Raw genomic sequence first — 18493 nt, forward strand, 5'->3', positions numbered from 1 at the left:
GAGTGCCCAATGAGGCCGGCAGGGCTGGGCCAGGCATGACCGCTGGGGCTGGCAGAGCTGATCTGGGGCTGGAAGGAGCCGCTGGGGCCGGCAGGGCTGACCGGGGCCCAGAAGTGACCGCCGGGGCTGGCAGGGCTGTTTCAGGCCCAGAAGTGACCGCTGGGGCCAGCTGCGCTGACCCAGGAGTGGCCGCTGGGAGGGCTGGCAGGGCTGCCCGGGGTCCGGGAGTGCCGACGGGGCTGGGAGGGACCCCTGGGGCTGGCTGGGCTGGCTGGGCTGGAGCTGTTGCTGGCGCTGGGCCGGGCCGTTCTGGTCCCAGTGGTTGGCTGGGAGCGGCCCCCCTTCTGGGGAGCACACCTGCATGGAAGAAAGAGCATGTGTCCACCTGGGCAGGTGTCACCGCCCGCAGAACCCCCGTCCAGCCCGGGCCCAGGAGGCATGCTGTCCTTCTCCAGCAGCCCAATTCCCAAGGGGGCCGAGGGGAGCCGAGGACACCGCGCAGAGCCCCACCCTGGAAGGAAGGCGCACACCAGTGGACCCCCTGCAGAGGAAGCAGCTGCAGGCTGAGCCACACCCAGGACAGAGCCCCACGCGCTAGGGAAGCCCCCACCTGCTCTGACAGCCCCTCCTGGGCAGGAGGCCCCTGGGCAGGGCAGGCAGAGCCCTGTTCCCAGCTGGGCCACGCACCTGACCACTGACCACAGTCACGTGCCTGCAGCCACTGCCGGGACCAAGCGTTCCCCTCCCCACGCTGCACATGTGAGCAGATGGTGCTGCGTGTGGACAGGACAGCCCTCGGCAATGAGCCTGGACCCCCCCTTATAGACACGCTGGACACCTGTAGTCGGCGGAGCCTGATGGACACGGCAGGGAAACGGGGCCGGCCTATCAGTTTGGCGCCCCAGCCCGGCACGCACGCCTTGCTGCCCCAGATAGGCACCTCTTCTGCTGTGGCCCTAGGCACGTCACGGCCCCTCCGTGACCCAGCGGGCTTCTGCCTCTGCTCAGCCCAGCCCTGTCCACGTGTCCTGCACCCCAAGCCTGACAACGATGGACGCGCTGCCAGGCAGGCCCGGGGGCCACATGGGGTGGTGTCCAGGTGCTGGCGTGGCCCCGGGGCGGTGAGCACTGACCCGACGCAGAGCTCCCGGTCGGGGAGGGACCTGCTCACCTGCTTGGAGGGTTGCAGTGGGACCTTCCTCGCCCCATCGCAGGCGGGCTCGAGGTCCTGCCCGGGGCTGCCTGCCTCCAGGGGCCGCCTGTTCTCACTCGGCTCCGCAGGGGGGCAGGTTTCTGACTCCCGGGGCTTCTTGATGAGGCGACGCTCCCACTTCTCCTTCCGCTCATGTGGCTTCAGGGCCATATCCTTCTGCAGGGAGACAGGGAAACGCCAGTTAATTGGCGGGACCCCAGGCCCTTGGGCCCAGGACAGCACCTGGGACAGCACCCACCTCAGCAGCTCTCAGGGGAAGGAGCCTCCAGACTTGGGAAGGGCATCTCTGAGGGGAAGGAAGACGGCAGGTGAGATGCTGAAGTGGGACGGGGGATGGGAGTTTCCCAGGGCTCAGCCAGCAAAGGGGCCAGATAAAAAAGCTTAGCCCAGCAGGGAACCTCCAGTAAGTTTCACAGGAGGCCAGCCCAGGGCTGCCCAGGACTGCCCCCTCTGAGCCCTGCTGAGACCACGGCTGTCTTTCAACATTGAGCGAGTGCCCTGCAGTGCGGGCCAGGGACCACAGGAGCCTCTCCAGGGCACACCCAGGCCCCACAAGAAGTGCTCCCCCAGGCGACAGCCCACAGAAGTGCTTCCCCAGGTGACACTGTATTCCAGAGGGCCTGAGGGGGTCTGGCCAGTGCTCCCAGACGGGTCTGTGGATTTGGGACAGAGATGCTTCCCAGGGCTCACCGTTGGGCTATCAGATCCTGGGGACACCCCCAGGTCCCCTGTAAACCTGCTGGCTTCCCCTGGTCCCTCTCGTCCCATCTCAACTCCTTCAGAGAACCAACTAGCCTGTGGACAGCCCCAAGACACTCCAGCTCCCGCCCTGCCGGTGGACACTGGGCAGCCCCAGGTTCTGGGGTCCCCAACTCCACACTCAGTAAACCACTAGTAAGCACCTTCTGTATGCTGGCTCGGCTCCTAGCACTAGGGCTGGCGTAGACACACACGGTGCATTAAGTCTAGGATCAGAGGAGCCAGCGGCCAGCGACAAGCATCCACGACAGGACAGAACCCTCTCAGGGAGAGCACGGCTGTGAGAAAAACAGCAGCAGTGAAGCCCAGGATGGGACCCACCTCAGAGCTGCTGCCAAAGACCTGGGAAGTCACTGAGGAGGACCCGCCCCCACGGAGGGCCACGGCGTCCCTGGGGAGGACCCGCCCCCACACAGAGCCATGGTGTCCCTGGGGAGAAGGACCTTGGCTGTCCCTCCAGTAAGGACAGACGACAGAGAGAGCGCCATGGTGTTGCCGGCCACGCCCTCCCCGGCTGGAAGCCCTCCCCATGACACAAGCGCCACCCTCACCAGTCTAAGCTGGAGGCCCTGAGAGGCCCAGCAGCGTTTCCGGGCCCCCTGCCCATGAGGGCTGATCCTGTCACTCCAACTCTGCTGTTTCCGGCTCTAGGAAGCCACCTTGCCTCCCCAAGACCCAGCTCCTGCCATGTGCTCTCCGCAGCGCCACCACTCAAGGCCCAGAGCCCTGCTGTGAGCTGCCTGTTCAAGCCCGAGAGCCCGTGGTCTCGAGAGTTCCTGCTCATCCACCCAGGATCTGTCAGGGCTGCCCGTCCCAGGCAGCTGTGGATCCAATCTGCTAACATTGCAGAAACGGTTCCCAGTCCCACTGAGCTCTGAAGGTCTAAGCCTGGACAAAACAAAGGCTGCAGCGAGAGAACGGCTGTTCACAGTGCTGATCAAAAGTAGGAACAAATCAAGGTGTTACCTTTCACAGTAACTATGAACCCTGCAAGGGCAGCCTGCCATGCAGGCCCCGCTGAGCTGGGCTTTGTCTTTCTAATGGGCGAAGAGTCAGAGGAGACAGGCGAAGGGCAGATGCGAGGAGGCACAACCGAGTGGTGCCCTCAGGGCACAGATGCTCCCCCAGGCCCGCTCCACACCTCCCTCCATCGCCAGTGTTCACAGCTGGCCAGAAGGATGCATGTGTCAAGGGCAAATTATTTATATTTACCACACTTTCTGTAAACCTGCTTTAGTGTTACTTTGCTTTCAAAAAAATATAAAGATTTCTGCCGGCCCCTCCTCCCGTCCATAGACCCACCCTCCAGCTCCCTCCCTGCCCCGGCCCCAGTCACACCAAGCACAAGGCAGTTAGTCTCCTGTCCCGTTTGACCCCCACCAGAACGTCCATCTGTCCTGCCCCCTGCTCAGCCCCAGGCAGGGCTCACAAGCACTGCTGAGTGAACATTCTAGAGCACACACAGCACAGGGGTGGGTGCCCACACCGGGCAGGAGAGGCCTCCGATGTCTCCGGCTCCGGACACAGCCCCTGTGCCCACAACCCCCAGCCAGCGCGGCAGCTACGCTCACTGCAGAGAACAGAGGCCGTTCCCAGGAAGCTCTGGGAGGGCTGTCCCAGGACTCCACTCTTGAGGTGCGAGCCAGCGCTTGGCCTGCTATACCCTAAGACAGTGGGAAAGGTACCCAGGCCTGGGATAGCCATGCGGCTGGCCCCTCTCCTGGCCACTCCGGGGCTTTCCAGGGTGAGGCTGGCCCCGTGGGCTGCGCCTGACAGGTTTCAGAAGCCCCACAGCAATGCCACAGCACCACCCTGCGCAGCTGCTGAGAGAGGCATGACCAAGGAGGCCCAGGCAGGGGCCCTTGCCAGCCCCACCGCTGCACCTGACACCCCACTCTGCCCAGTGGCTCAGTCACGACCATACAGCGTCCCGTCCAGGGCCACCATGACAGGCAGCAGCGTGGCCACCCCCACTCCTGTGAGGACCGAGTCCCCCTTGGGGCAGACCACGGGTGGGGGTGGGGCCGGGACAGGAGTCCAGGCCAGATGCGGGGCAGTCCCCAGGGACTGAGCGACAGCGCGTGCCCTGGGTAGCCCCAGGGTCCTCATTTGTAAACTGGGCAACGGCCCCACCCCCATGGGTGGCGCCAACCACCACACCAAGGTACCTGGGTTCCACGGAAGAAAAGGGCCCAGAAGGTTCGCGCCAGGAACTGACGTGAGCGCTGGGTGGGGACCCTGCACCGAGCCAGCGAGACCCGCAGCGGCCGCGCTCACCCACTTCGTCGTGCTCACCGCAGCAAGGGCCGTGCCAGGCGCTCTGCTAAGTGGTGGGTCAGGCCCTGCTTATCTTTTTGTTTGTTTGTTTTTGAGACAGGGTCTCACTGTGTCGCCCAGGCTGCAATGCAGTGGCACAATCTCGGCTCACTGCAACCTCCGCCACCCAGGTTCAAGCAATTCTCCTGCCTCAGCCTCCTGAGTAGCTGGCATTACAGGTCACCATGCGTAGCTAATTTTTTTGTGTTTTTAGTAGAGACAGGATTTCACCAAGTGGCCAGGCTGGTGTCGATCTCCTGTCCTCAGGTGATCCGCCTGCCTCGGCCTCCCAGAGTGCTGGAATGACAGGTGTGAGCCACCACCGCGCCAGGCCTGGGCCTCGCTTATCTAATCCACACACACAGGACCCCACGTGCTGGCCGCAGTGACCACCCCAGTGTGGAATGAAGACACAGACAAGAGAGGCCTGGAAAGGCTTCAGGAGCTGTGTCCCCAGCACCACCCACCACCCAGCCCAGCTCTGGGGTGCCAGCCAGGGCCGCCTCAGGCCACTGTCCCAGCTGCAGGAATCCCTGCTAGGCTGAGGCAGTGGAGGCCTTGAACCCTTGGCCCCACAGGTCTGCAGTGCACACTGGGGTCAGCACACGTGGCACCACATCTGCACACACAGGGGCCCTCCAGGAAAGCGCGGTGGGGGCCCTCCCTGCGCAAGGCCACTACCCTGCAGTGGCTCCAGCACCCCCAGTAGTGACTAGGGCCCCAGACCTCCCTGCTCCCCTCCCAGAAGGACCACCAGGGCTGAGCACAGGCTTCTGTGACACTGCTAGACAGATTCTCCTGCAGCAATTCTACGTGACTGCTTTTGGCTCTCTTAATGTCATTACTGTACAGCACCATCAACATTCCTAACTACACTACAATGAACCAGACAGAGATAAAATAATTCTACCCCAGCACACACAGAGCCCTACTGCCCCCTCTTGGGGACGGGGCTGTCTGTTCCCACCCAGGCTTGGCCTACCCCCTGCAGCCAGGTGGCCACGCCCTGCTCCTGAAACCACAGCAGGGGCCTCTCCCCTCCTTGTCACCAGGCAGGAGGCTCTGGAGAACCGCCTACCCAAGACCTCACCTCCCTGGCAGGCCCCTCTGCTTCCCACCCAGAGTGATGACCACATTCCCCCAGGCAAAGCCAGGCCTGGAACCCCCAGGGATCGTCTTGGATGGGACGGAAGCTGCTCTCCACTGGGGGCAGGAGGCTGAGGAAGGATGTAGCTGCTTGGCTCCCAGAACCTTGTTGGCTCACACCTTCGTCAGGTCTGTCTCTGTCATTCCAAGAGCTCAGGCCCAAAGCCCAGAGCCTCTGCCTCTCAACTGTGTTCAGTCTGGGTGCAAACTCCACAGCTCTCCCTGCAGAGCACCTGAGTGTCCGCTCAGCGCCCAGCGGGCACAGCTGCCTCCCATACCCGGGTCCTGTGATGGCCTGTGCCCCACCAGCTCCTCTGCCTTGGGGTCAAAAGCTGAACAGAAGCCAACACAGGAGACCCTACAGGGAGCCCCACCCACAGCCCCGTGTGGGGACTGGGTCTATTACCCCTCCAGCTGCAAAGGTGGGAATGGGACCCTTTCCCACCATGACCTCTCTCTCCCTTGGCTCACACCCACCCAGTGGGCGACAGCCCCCACGTCTCCCCGCTGCCTAGGGTGTCCCATGTCCAATGTCACCTTGGCCGTTTTTTTCTCACGGGGACCTCCACATTGAGTACCCACGGGGACTGCTCCGGCAAGCCTCACTGACACCTCAGTTGTTCCAGAAGCCTCCAGGTTGTGCCCAGCTGCTCCCATGGCCTCCAGGATGTGGTCCTGCGGGCTTGCGGCTCTCGCCTAGCAAGGGACCAGCAGCTGGCAACTGGGCTGCCCCTGCAGGACTGCCACAAGCATGGTGGCTGCTGCCTCTCAGGGCCGGCTGAGATTCCTGAACATCCAGTGAGGGCACGTGGTTGCACTCTAGGGGCAGGGCGGCAGGGTCAGGGCTCCCGGGGGGGTGGGGTGGGAGGTGGGGCGCTGTGAGGCCCAGCTTGGCCGTTACTGCTGCACCCCACTCCTTGGGAGCTGTGGAGGCTGTGGCCTAGCCCTGTGTGGGCCAGGAAGAGAGAGCTACCTGGAGATAAGTCGGAGACTCAGGCCATTGGTGACGGTGCCAGGGAGAACAGCAGTGCTGCCTGAGATGGAGTGGTGCCCGGACAGGTGTGAATGCAGGGTGCACGGCAAGTGGACAGGAGGGGGTGGGGACAGAAGCGGGAGAGGACAGGAGGGGTCCTCTGGTCCAGGGCCAGGAGCCTCAGAGACCAGGGTGGGCTGACAAAGCCCAGCCCCTGTGGTTGGTGCGCTAGGTGCCCTCACTGCTGTCGTGAGTTCACAGGGCCAGAGTGGGCCACGGAAATGAAGCCTGAGCCTGCCTTCCGCTCGGGGCCCAAGGCTTTGGACAGGAGTAAGAAGGGCTGCCATGAGCAAATGCACGGCCCATTCTGTGCACGGGGATAGTGGGTGTGAGGCCTGAAGCAGGGAGGTGAGGGATGGTGTGAGGGGCAGACTGGTGTGAGGACCACAGTGGAGCCACTGCTTGGCCCTGGTTTTATCCCAGGGTTCCAGTCCAGCCACGCCTGGAGAACCGTCTGATAGGGGCTGAGCCTGGAGAGTGAATGAGGTTGCCCAGTCACCCTCTGACCGGCCCGCCCAGGAGGCCACTGTCAGGCGCCACGCCTGGAGGTCAGTCCTGCTGTGAACTCGGAGCCTCACTGATGCGTTCCTCCCTCTAGCTCCAATTTACTGGAAGGCCACGGATCACACCTGGCTGTGGCCCGCAGCCTCGCCCTTCAAACCAAAGGCCTTCCGCAGGATTCCTCTGGGCGGCCATGAGGGCCAGGCATGGAGAGCCGGGCGTGGAGGGCTGAAGCAGCACCAGGGAGATGGCCCAGGGTGGCAGTTTGCCAGGAGGGAGGTGACGAAGGGCTGGAGCCTGCCCTGGCCACCAGTGGGGTCTGCCAAGGACTCTAGAAGGGCCCCCCGGAGGGACAGCCCACACCAATGCTGGCAGTGGGGGAAAGCAGTCAGCTGACCCCTCTGTCCCTAAGGACCTGGGGGCTGCCACAGGTTGGGGCATGAGGACACATCAGGATGGCAGTCACAGCACACTGAGAGGCACGTGTCACTCAGACCCGGGAGGTCAACTCTTCAAAATGAACATACATCCCGTCCGCGCACTCTCTGTACACACGGACTTCCTCACAATAAAAACAATAAAAAGAAAGGGAGGTCTTTTGGATTTAGATTTAGATGAAGACAACAGAAAGCAGCCAGGAGATGGAGACACCGGGGAGGTGAGGCTGTCGCCAAAGAGGGGATGCAGGGCAGGACCCTGTGAGCTGAGGTCTGGGCAGCCAGCCGAAGGAAGGGGAGGAGTCACCGGCCTGGGTGTCCTGCTCCAGGGCCGTCCTACATGCTGGGCCCTGCTGTGTGGCCAGCGCTGCTAGGATGATGAGGAATCCACTGCTGGGGCCCCCACCTCTCCAGAGACCCCTGTCCCGGCCCCTCCCCTCACTGGCCCCTGCACAGGAATGGGCCGTGCATTTGCTCACAGAAGCCTCTCTCACTCCTGTCCAAGGCCTTGGGCCCCCGAGCCGGCTCAGGCAGGCTCAGGCTTCATTTCCGTGGCTCACTCTGGCCCCTGTGAACTCACGACAGCAGCAACGGCATCTAGCGCACCAACCACCAGGGCTGGGCTTTGTCAGCCCACACTGGTCTCTGAGGCTCCTGGCCCTGGGAGCCCCTCCCCCAGCCACTCACCCCTGCTGACAGCTGCCACAGGCGATCCCACGCAGCAGCCTGGGACACACAGAGCCTCTTCCTCAGCCATGGGGGGGGCGGCCCGGGCCCATACCAGCCAGGTGTCGCTAAAGCCACAGGCCTGGGGTACGAGGACCACAGGGGCAGCCGCCGCTCGGTCCCACCTTTATCCCGGGATTCCAGTCCAGCTGCACCCACAGAACTCACGACCCCCAGGGCTGGGGGCTGGTAGGGGCTGAGCCCCAAGAATGAACAGGACTGAGAGGCTGACCCACTTCTGACCTCAGGGCCTCGGGGAGGAGAGTCACAGGGGGACCAATGTAGCCCCCACCCAGTCCAGTCCACGTTGGGGGCCTGGTCCACATCAGGGTCCCCCTCCCTAGGCAGTCGCTGCAGGCCCCTTGGGCTCCTTCCCCAGCCAGCTCTCAGCCACACGGTCCCTGGGGAGAGGCACGCAGCCATGCCGGCCACAGGACAGGGTGTAGTGGGGCATGGGATTAGGGTCTGGCCGAGGACAGCCAGAGGCCTGCTGTGGTACGAGCAGCAGCAACTGGGGCAGGGGCCAAGGGCTGTGGGGGATGCCACAGCAGGACAGGTTAGTGAGGGTGGGGTTGTGGCAGGGCCTGGGCTCCCTGTAAGGGCACAAACAGGCTGTTCCAGGCTGGACAGAGTCTACAGGGCCTGGACTCCCTGTAAGAGTGTCAACAGGCTGCCCCGGGCTAGACGGAGTCTGCAGGGCTCTGGGCTTCCAGGCAGGGCAGCAGTTGGACGATGTCGGATTTAGAAAACTGTAGACCGGGTGGGTGGAGGCACCAGGACAGGTGACAGCGACAGGGCCAGGACTCCCTGGAGGCTGGTCTGGACACACAGCAGGTCTGGATACACAGCAGGACCAGCTGGCCCTCTGGGGGACAAAGGACAGGGAGCAGAGAGGCCGGCCCCATGGGCCCAGGCCAGAGATGGGGAGCCCCAGCCTCCAGCCCATGCCTGAGTTCTGATCCTGCTCAGCCACTCGCCAGCAGTGTAGACGTGGGAAGTGACTGCATGGCTGTGCCTCGGGTTCCTCATCTGTAGCATGGGGACAGCACAGCACCTGCCGTGGGGGCTGCTGAGGGGAGTGGGCGTGACGTGACGCACACAAAGTCCTGGAGCTGTGCCTGGGCCTGGAGCCGGGGCACTGCTGCCCTTTCCGTTACTGTCAGGACCGCTCAGTAGCAAGGCTTGGTGGTGGGGCTGCGCGTAACCCTGGGACACACTCAGCTGTTCTGCTACCTACAGCCGCCCAGCCAGGACCAAGTTCTCAACAGATGGAAGGTAGTGGCCACAGACTGGGCAGGCGCCCCTCTGGCCTCAGTGGGGCAGGGTCACAGCGTGCGGCTCCCAGCCCCAGATGCTTGACGGCTGCTGCAGAGTCCAAAGGGCAGTGCCTGTGCCTCCTGAGCCAGACACCATGGATTCTGGCCAGAGGGTCCTGGGTGCACGCACATGGTACACACGTGGGCTGGGAAGGCGGGCGTGGAGACTTCAATGCCTGTCTGGGATGCAGAGGGCCCAGCAGCCCACCCAGCCTCCTCTCTGATGCCAGCACAGCTCTGGGGAACCCCATCCACCCCACAGGCCAGCTTTCTACACAAACCAGATCAACACAGCTCTGCTGCGCCAAGAGAGCTGGGGCTCGGTGGCCGTTCTGTCCCTCACACTCCTCAGGATGCCTGTCGTCTCTACAGGTGCGTGGAACCAACTGCCCCACTTGCCCTGAGTCCTCAAAGGGCCCGATCTCACGGAGTTGAGGTACTGCGCAGTGCCCCACCCCCAGCCTTGCAGTCCCCCAGCCACAGGCCCCAGCCGTCTCCAGACAGCCTGTCACCGGCACCCCAAACCAGTACCACCTGGCACACGTGCCCTTCCTGACGGGATCTCAGGAACCGCCACGCCACAGTGCTGCCCCTCACAGCCTGCACTCCTTCCTCGGTGCTGCCCCTCACACCTGCACTCTTCCCCAGAAGCCCTCACGGTCTCCTCTGTGACTCCTAGCCTCCAACGACAGCCTCTTTACTGCCATCCCAATACTCAGTGGCAACGGGGCCTGTGGGTGTATCTTGGGGGCTGGCCCAGGGCCTGGCACACAGCCAGGGCTCAATAAATGCTTATAGAGTCCGTCAGGGAAAGCAGGAAGCTCAGACTCCTTCCCTGCTGGCCAGCAGCTCACCTGGCCTTTCCCAGAGGCCCAGCACCACTGCTGCCCAGCACCACCCTGCCAGGCTGGCCCTGGAGGCTCCACTGTGCAGCAGCAAGACCTGGGCAGAGGCCCACCAGTCCCAGGGACCAGTTTGGCCACCCAGGCTCCTGGAGGCCTTACAGAGCACTGTGCCGGGGGACAGCAGAGGTGGCAGGTACCCTTGGTCACATACACAGGCAGAAGCGGCCCAGCCTGCCGTGGTGAGGGCAGAGGAAGCCCGCTGAGCAGACGGGAGCACGGGCAGGTGGCCACGGGACCTGGCTGGGGTTATCGGCCTCTCTGCCCAGCCCACAGTGGGGTGAGTACCATGGCTAAGCCTCAGTTTCCATCCATCACACAGGGTAGCCGCACCTGCACCTCCAGCTGTCCTGGCCCACAGGGACACCAACACCTGATGGCTCTTCAGCTTCCAGCCTCCCTCCCCCAGAACAGGTCGGTGCCCATCCAAGCACAGCCCCACCCAGCTCTGCAAGGCCCACCCAGGGAGGGGCACAGCCAAGTCCCACCTAGGGCCACCCTGCTGACCAGGATGGGGGGCCCTGTGCAGTAGCGCCTCGAGGGGCCCCGGCACCTCCCACAGCTCCCAGGGGATCTGGACGTTCCAGGCTGTAGAGCAGGAGACCCCAGACTTCCACGACCCACATCCCCACATGAGGTTGGTAGGGGCAGACCAGGACATGTGTGTGGGGATGGCCCATCCTCTTCATTTCTCTGGAGAGTCTGGAAAAGGATGAGAGTGGAGGGCTAGGGGCCGGGAGGGGTGGGCAGCCACAGATCCACTCTGCTGCAGTCCTGGACAGCCTGTAGCTCAGCCTCCAGCCGGGACCTCCAGAGATTGGCCAGAAGGTGTCTGACAGGCAGGTGGCTGCTGTGGCGCCTCTGCGAGGGTGGCTGGGGGCCTGTGGGTCCTGCAGGCCTCCCCACTGGAACACTCTGACTGCTGTCACATCCTGACACAGCCCCCGGCCCTGTGCACTCCCGCACAGGCCTCACTGTGAGTGCGGGGCCCAGAGATGGACCCACACCCACACAGGGGTCACGCAGTTGTGGGGCTTGACAGATGTGGACGGCCAGCTCTCCCCACCGGCCACCTCCCCAGGTTCCCAAGAAACAGCAGGCACCCTCCTCAGAGGCCCTGTGGGCCAGCTCTCCCAGAGAGTGCAGGCCAGGCTCAGCGACGGGCCTCCCAGCTGCTGCCACACGACCACTCTAGATGCCACATGCTCCTGGGGTGGGGCCGGGGAGGACATCAGGCCCGAGGGGTTTCTGGGGGAGGCACATGCATGGCACGAACACACACATCGCACGCCACAAGCCCTGGTCCTCCCTCAGAGACCTGGGGGCTGCTGAGATGCTGACCCTTGTTTAGGGACAAATGGCTTTGTCATGGGCCACACAGGGGGAGTCAGGGCCTGACTCTGGGCCACTGAGAAGGGTTAGATCCCCAGCCCGGGACTGCCTCAGCAGGGGTGAGGTGGCGCCCCAGGGGTCCCGAGGCCCAGAGCCTGGATTCTAGCCTGGAGCCACCCACTGAGCTCATCTTGACAGGGGCAGGAGGCCTTAAGGGTGGTCACGCCTGTGGGTTCCTGAAATATGCAGGAGCTGAGGCCAGAGGGGGTCCTGGTGCCATCTGGGTAGGGGAGTATGGAGGGGGAGCCCGGAGGGAGAGGACAGCCTGGGACACAGGGGTCACTCAGACTCCTAGAGACTCAGGTGGGCTGGGCTCCTCCTGCAGGACTCAGGGGGCTCCTGGGGACTCAGGTGGGCTGGGCTCCTTCTGTGGCTGCCTCCGACTCAGAGCAGCCAGGCTGGGTCCGCCCCGGGACCCTGGCCCAGATCTGTGGTCCTCCTGCTTAGAAGGCCCTCCTGACCTGGCCAGGGCACCCCGGGCTCCTCTCCCCCAGCCTCCACTTCTAATGAGGTGGTCCCGTGGCCCCTCCCTCGTTACCCGTGTCCCCACCCCAAACCATGTTGACTTGGGGTCTCTAACTGGTCACCATTAAATGGGCTGGAGTACTGGGACCCAAGTGTTCCGTCCAGGTGCTGAGAAAGCAGTTAATTCTTATGCAATTTTGTTGTTACAGAAAAAGATGAAAAGTTCCCAACCAAAATGCAGAACCAGCGGAAGTAACACTACCAGACTAACTCTACCAGAAACAGGGCGGCAGAACTCCGAACCACCGGCAAAGCAACCCGAAATGAGACTCCACCAACACAGGAGACGCCAGGGCCACGTCCGGAGTTCAAGGACAGACCGACAGCAGCAGCATGGATGCCATGGGGCCTGGGAAGGAAGCGCAGGGAGGCCGCACAAGCTGGGTGAGCAAGGCCACGCCTACCTGATGCTGGACCAGAGACGCATCCCACACAACACACGGCGCCCATCAGAAGGCCGGGAAACAGGGAAGGAGGGAGGGACACAGATACCCACAAACAGCAACACCAATCCTCACGCTCCGGACACACAAACGCAGTAAGGCGCGAGGAGTCCCGCAGTGCAGACGCGGGGAAGCAGCAATGTCACAGCCATGTACAGATGCCAGCAGGGCCTATGGGAACCCCCCAAGAGTCCCCTAGAAACTGTCCGTGCTGATGAGAGAATCCAACAAAATGCCCAGGTAGAGATGCCAGGTGGGAAGAAGCTTTCTTAAACAAACAGCAACAACAGCCAGAAAACACAGCGAAACGAGGCTTCCAGAGTGACAAAAACACAAGCCTGGGTGAATATCCAACACGGGCCCCTCGGCAGGGAACAGGCCCTCACGACCATCAGGAGCCTTAAAACTGCCACCCACAGACAGCAGGGCTAGTTCTGGGCACTTCTCTTTCTCTAGAAAAGCAATCCCACAAAGGCGGGAGATGGGGGACGTCTGGGGACAGACCTCGCGTAAGGACAGCTGGGGCAGCTGGGGCACGAGAGTCTAGTCGGGGAAAGAGTGGGTGGGGCCAGCCCGGGTCTGGTGTGGGTCTGGCTCCCTGCTGGAGGACTGTGCGGTGAGTCACAGGGACCCCTGGGAGACTCCGAGCGCGAAGGTGCGCAGCATGTGTGGACGCACAGGCACGCGGCGTAGCCACAGCAAGGATGGGAAGGCCTTGGAAACCTGAGCCAAGAAGTGACAGGGCCAAGTAGCCAGGCAGGAGGGGATGCGGAAGAGGGCTGGGGACCGTCCTACTGTAACAGCCTTGACCCCGAGGCCAGCAAACCACCAGGCAGGGGCCCGCGAGGGGCAGAGCCACAGGCAGAGGACGCGGAACCCTTCCCAGAGCCAAAGCGGCCAGGTGCAGGCCCTGCCCCAGCCATAACAGGGCCTGAGGAGCTGCTGGCCCCCAGACAGGGCCTGGACAGGTGGCGGGCACCCACGTGGACCCAGGGGCCAGTGACTGCTTTCATGGCCCCTGCATCCACCTCCCCTGAGGGAGCAGCCCCCTGCCCACCGCTGTGGGACTCTGGGAGGAAGAGGAATCCACACAGTTTCCAGGCAGCCCCCCACTCCTGCCCCATGGCTGTGCGTAAAGCACTTCCTCTCGCTGGGCCTCAGTTTCCCCACCTGGAGACCAGGAAGCAGCCACAAGGAGTTCCCTGGGCCGAAGCCTGCCCTCTCCCTCTCCTCACTGAGCCCAAATGTCTGCGGTCTCAGCCCTCACCCCCACCTGTCTGAGAGTTGAGCCAGGCATGGACTCACAGCGCCCCCGGCACAAACTCAGCCCCCACTGGCACCACCAACAGTGTGGTCTCAGCGGTGCCCGGAGGTCCAAGTGACACTGTCAGGCCCCACGTGCAGTGCTCAGCGGGCCGGGCCCAGCCCCGACATGGCCAGGTCACACTTCCAGCCCCAAGCAGCCAAGAGCCAGCCCAGATTCTATGCCTGGGCCCTTGCTCCTGGAACCCTGGCCACTCTGTGAAGCCCACCAGGCCCACTAGGGGTTCGCAGAAAGACCACCTGGCTCAGCCTCCAGGAAGCAGGGCAGGGCAGGAAGGTGTCTGGGCCAGTCCCTCACACTGTCACATTCCCCACCATGGGCTGTGTCCAAAAACCTGTACCCTCCCCTTGGCCAAGGCCCACTGGCTCCAGGCTCACACCCTAAGCCCCCCAGGGTTCTGGGCCATCTTCAGCAGGGGTCACAGCTCGCCCATGGACAACTCTGGGAGGCCGGGGCCGCACACAGTCAGTAGCCTGGGGTTTCTTAAGCACAACCGTCTGTGCAGGGCAGGTTCAGCAGCGTATTGGGTGATGTCCTGTGGTTTATGCTGAGCAGAGAATGTGGAAGCACAGGCGTAAGAGGAGGCCGCTGGCCACCAAGCTGGGATGCTGGGTGCTTTCCTTCCGCCTTTATTCCTGGGACACACGTGGACCTTTTGAGTGGCCCGTGTGCCAGTCAGGGAACAGCTCAAGCTTCAGCACACACGTTCTTACGGAGCTTGATGTGCAAACCAGGTGAAAGTCACCAGGTGAAAGTGATTTGTTGTTTGAAAAATACAAATCAACAAAAAAATCACAGACACCAAACCAGAATGGTGGTGTCCACCTGGAGCTGGTGGCCAATGTACTCCCGGGCACTCTGCCACCTCCCTGTGGCCCAGGCCCAGCCCAGAGAACCGTGGCCAGTGTCGCTGGGGTTGTGTGGCCAGCATGCGGGAATGGGCGGTGCAGCCCACTGGGCTAAGCGGGCCTCGCCTATCTCCCGGGAGATATAGGGACCGGCACAACCTGTTCTGTGGCCTGAGGCCAGATAAGGATGGCCTTTGCTATCTGGGAAGACGGCGTCTGACTATCTGGGAAGACGTGGTCTGACGGCAGCCCTGGATACACCTCTCAGACCCCAGCCTTCTTGGGAGGAGCCCAGGCAGAGAACAGCAGCACTGACCGGGCACGTACGGTCACAGCACTGCTTCAAGGGCTTCCTGTGTCCTCTGGTCAGTACAACCAGGGGACAGAGTCGTCACAGGAAACAAAAGGGACAGCAAGAGCCATATTCCCAAGCACCCAGAGTCCCCGGTCAGAGCAAGAGCAGGGGAGAGGCCAGCAGGGCTTCCTCAGGCCTCCTGTCCCCACAAACCACTGCCCCTGGTTTGAGAGTAGAAAATCAAGAAGGCTGGCTCAGGTCAGCCATACCGCCCCACCCACCCCAGCACACCCAGTCCAGCACGCCCCTCTGCAGGTCCTCAGCCCTGCCACAGAGCTCCCCCCTCCATCCTCGGTTAATCATTAATGCTGTCTCCAGGGCTGCAGGCACACCCTGAGCCAGGCCAGACCCTGGCCCTCCTCAGCCCACAACCACCACCGCCAACATTTAGGGAGTGCCTGCTGTGTTCACAGCATATACAGACACAGGGACAGGACAAGGGGGGACCCCTCCTCCGCTACAGGAGCACATATAAATGTGCAGGTGATGGGGGCCTGCCCCGGGCACAGAATGGCCTGTGTGTCCCACCCAGGGTACAGAAAGGGGGCGGAGGCTTTCCCAGGGCACAGAACGGGTGTGGGGACCTGCCTCGGGCACAGAACGACCTGTGTGTCCCATCCAGGGCACAGAAAAGGGGCAGGGACCTGCATGGGGCACAAAAGAGGTACAGAGACCTGCCCCAGGAATAGGGCGAGGGGGCCCTGTTGAGATAAGCGGGGAGGGTGGTCTGCCTGGGGGCAGAAGGGGTTGTGAGTGGAGGGCCTGCCCCAGGGGCCGGGGCTGGGAGTCGGTCCCAGCACATGTGGGGTCTGGGGGGAGGTAACAGGACTCCCGCAGGCAGGCTACGCCTCCCCGGCAAGTCTACACTTGTGTTTGGTTGTTTCCGTCACTGCAGTGTCCCGCGGGCAGGAGCCAGCCTCTGGGGTTATAAGGGCTTCCTCCAACTCCTGAGCGTCCCATCCTCCAGCATCCCAGACGAGGAAGATCCCCCAAGACGTGGGTGGGGACAGAGACTGTGAGAGAAGGAGGCTGAGCCGAGGACAGGCTGCTCCTCCAGGAGTAAACGAGTTGATGCCTGTGAAGGGCAGCTCAGAACACTGCCTGGTGGAGAGCATGTTTACTTAATCAGTCATTACTATTGATATGATCATGATTTATCTGAACTTTGGGGAAAAACCACTACACTTTGACAAAAAATGTGGTCAACCAAGAGACACGTGTGGGACGATCATGAGCTTATGACTCGTGCAGAAGCCCCGTACTTTCCCAGGCAGGCTCCAAAGGGCAGAGGAAGGGACATGAAACCACCCTGGGGTGCCGTGGCTGTGTTAATGCCATGCAGAAGCAGACTTGTCTCACTATGACCTGGGGGGCCGCTGGTCCAAGCTGAAGTCACCAAAACCCACTGAACCCACAGCCTGCAGGCAGCGGCACGTGACCCTGCTGGAGCAGGTGGACAGACAGAGCCACTGCGGGCAAAGCACATGGGCCTCGGATTGGCCCTGGGTCTCCTGGGCACTTTCTACACGCCAAGCTCTTCCCAGCACCAGACCCCATAGGAGACACACAGGACAGTGTCTGCTCTCCTTCAGTTTACAAGTTCTCGTGGGAGACAAAAATGGAGAGCAAAGACATCCTAAAACAGCTTCGCAGAGCGCGGATGACAGGAAGAAGGTGGACAACACTGACGGGGATGGGGGGCACCACTTCAGAGGAGTCCGAGATGACATTTTTGCAGAGACACAAAGGCACCAAACATCAAGCAGGCAGAGAACGGCAGGGTACAAGGGCTGACCCGCTTGGAGCAGCAAGGAGGCCGCGGTTAGGGACCCAGGAGGTGCGGGAGGGCAGCAACAGCTCTGGAAGGTGGGCATCGTCACGGTCTCAGCTGCAGTGCAGGAGCCGAGCGAGTGCAGGGCCTGGCTTGCAGTACGTGCTCAGTACACATGCAGTCCATGTCATTATCACCACTGAGAGGGCAGAAGGCAGCCCCAGGGCCATCCCGTCCCAGCACAGAGCATGGCGTGTGCCAGCCCTGGAGTCATCCAGTGTGCATGACAGAGGATGGCCAGGCTCTGTGATGGGCCTAGCACCACCCCTGCATCCTGGGCCCACAGGAGCCCCAGCTCTGCCCGTGCACTCGGGACACGAAGCCCCAGCTCTGCCCGTGCACTCGGGACATGAAGTGGCACCTGTTCTGGGGCCACTTCCCTGGCCACCAGCCCTGACCCAAGGCTCTCCAGTTTGGAGAGTTTGGATGAGAACTTGAAGAGGAGGACTTGCTGCCTCAGGGGCCTGCAGTAGCCATCTCCCCTTTTCCCAAAGCTCAGCTTCCGAGACAGGGGGATCTCAGGCCATGGGCTCCCAAGCCCCTGGAAAAGTGAGAGGGGTTGGAAATAGGGTGATTCTGGGAGTCAAAGTCCAGCAGATGAGAGTCCCCCAAACTAAGTGCCACAGGAGACACACCTCGCTGAGGGGGTTTCTGCCCTGGTGGAGGGCACCTGGCTAGCATTCCTGCCCATGCCAGTCCTGGGGAGACAGTGCCCGCCCCAGCTCTGGGACAGCATTTAGTTTCCTTCGCTGCTCAGCTGGATTCACGCAAGAGGGGCAGTATTTGCTCAGCAAATATTGTCCATCAGCCAGACAAGCAATATTTTTTGCCAACCTATTAACCATGCAGCAAGCAACGGTCACCAAGAGGGGTCTTGGGATTAACCCTCCTTCTCCCCTTCTCAGCAGAGCCCTCGAAGGGAGGGGGGAACGGGATGGCCCGCGGAGTATCCATTTTATCTCCACCTCCCTAAGATCCAGTACTGCTCCCTGGCACGTCCTGAACCAAGCAGAGCCATACGTTGGCAACAGAAACACAACTGATAAAAGGTCGACGGTGCTGTCAGACAGCCCTCGATTTCTAAGCGTGGATTTCTTTGCCTCTGAAACTCAAAACGTCTCTAAACCCACCCAACGCTGCTGGGTCTTCCAGATGCGACGGTCTGGGAGAGCGGTCAGCACCCAGGGTCCCTGGAACGGGGACCGAGTGGCCGGGGCTTCCCTCAGGGGTGCCCACGGCGCGGGCGGTCGCAAGTCCAGGGGTCCCAGGACCGCCCAACGCGTCAACTCCAGGCCCCGTTCTCGCCCCGACGCGGGCGAAGCCGCGCCCGTCCACCTACCTCTAGGGCCTCCAGGGTGCTGAAGCTGGCGATGGCGAAGCCGTCGATGACCTCCTCCTCCTGGGAGCTGGACTCGCGGCGGCGGCG

The 18493-nt window shown here is 62.5% G+C and overlaps 1 protein-coding gene across 1 annotated transcript in view; it reads right to left on the reverse strand.

Annotated features, from left to right (window-relative positions):
• The window catches only part of FBRSL1 (fibrosin-like 1), a gene marked incomplete at both ends in the record, with an annotated part of 97681 nt that extends 79188 nt beyond the window's left edge, over positions 1-18493 (reverse strand). The window contains 2 exons of the mRNA XM_011961359.1: positions 1172-1369; positions 18407-18493. Coding sequence (XP_011816749.1) covers positions 1172-1369; positions 18407-18493 — 285 coding nt within the window. The remainder of the gene's footprint in view (positions 1-1171; positions 1370-18406) is intronic.

Source organism: Colobus angolensis, unplaced genomic scaffold (genome assembly GCF_000951035.1).
Source record: "Colobus angolensis palliatus isolate OR3802 unplaced genomic scaffold, Cang.pa_1.0 Scaffold115, whole genome shotgun sequence".
Taxonomy (NCBI): Eukaryota; Metazoa; Chordata; class Mammalia; order Primates; family Cercopithecidae; genus Colobus; species Colobus angolensis.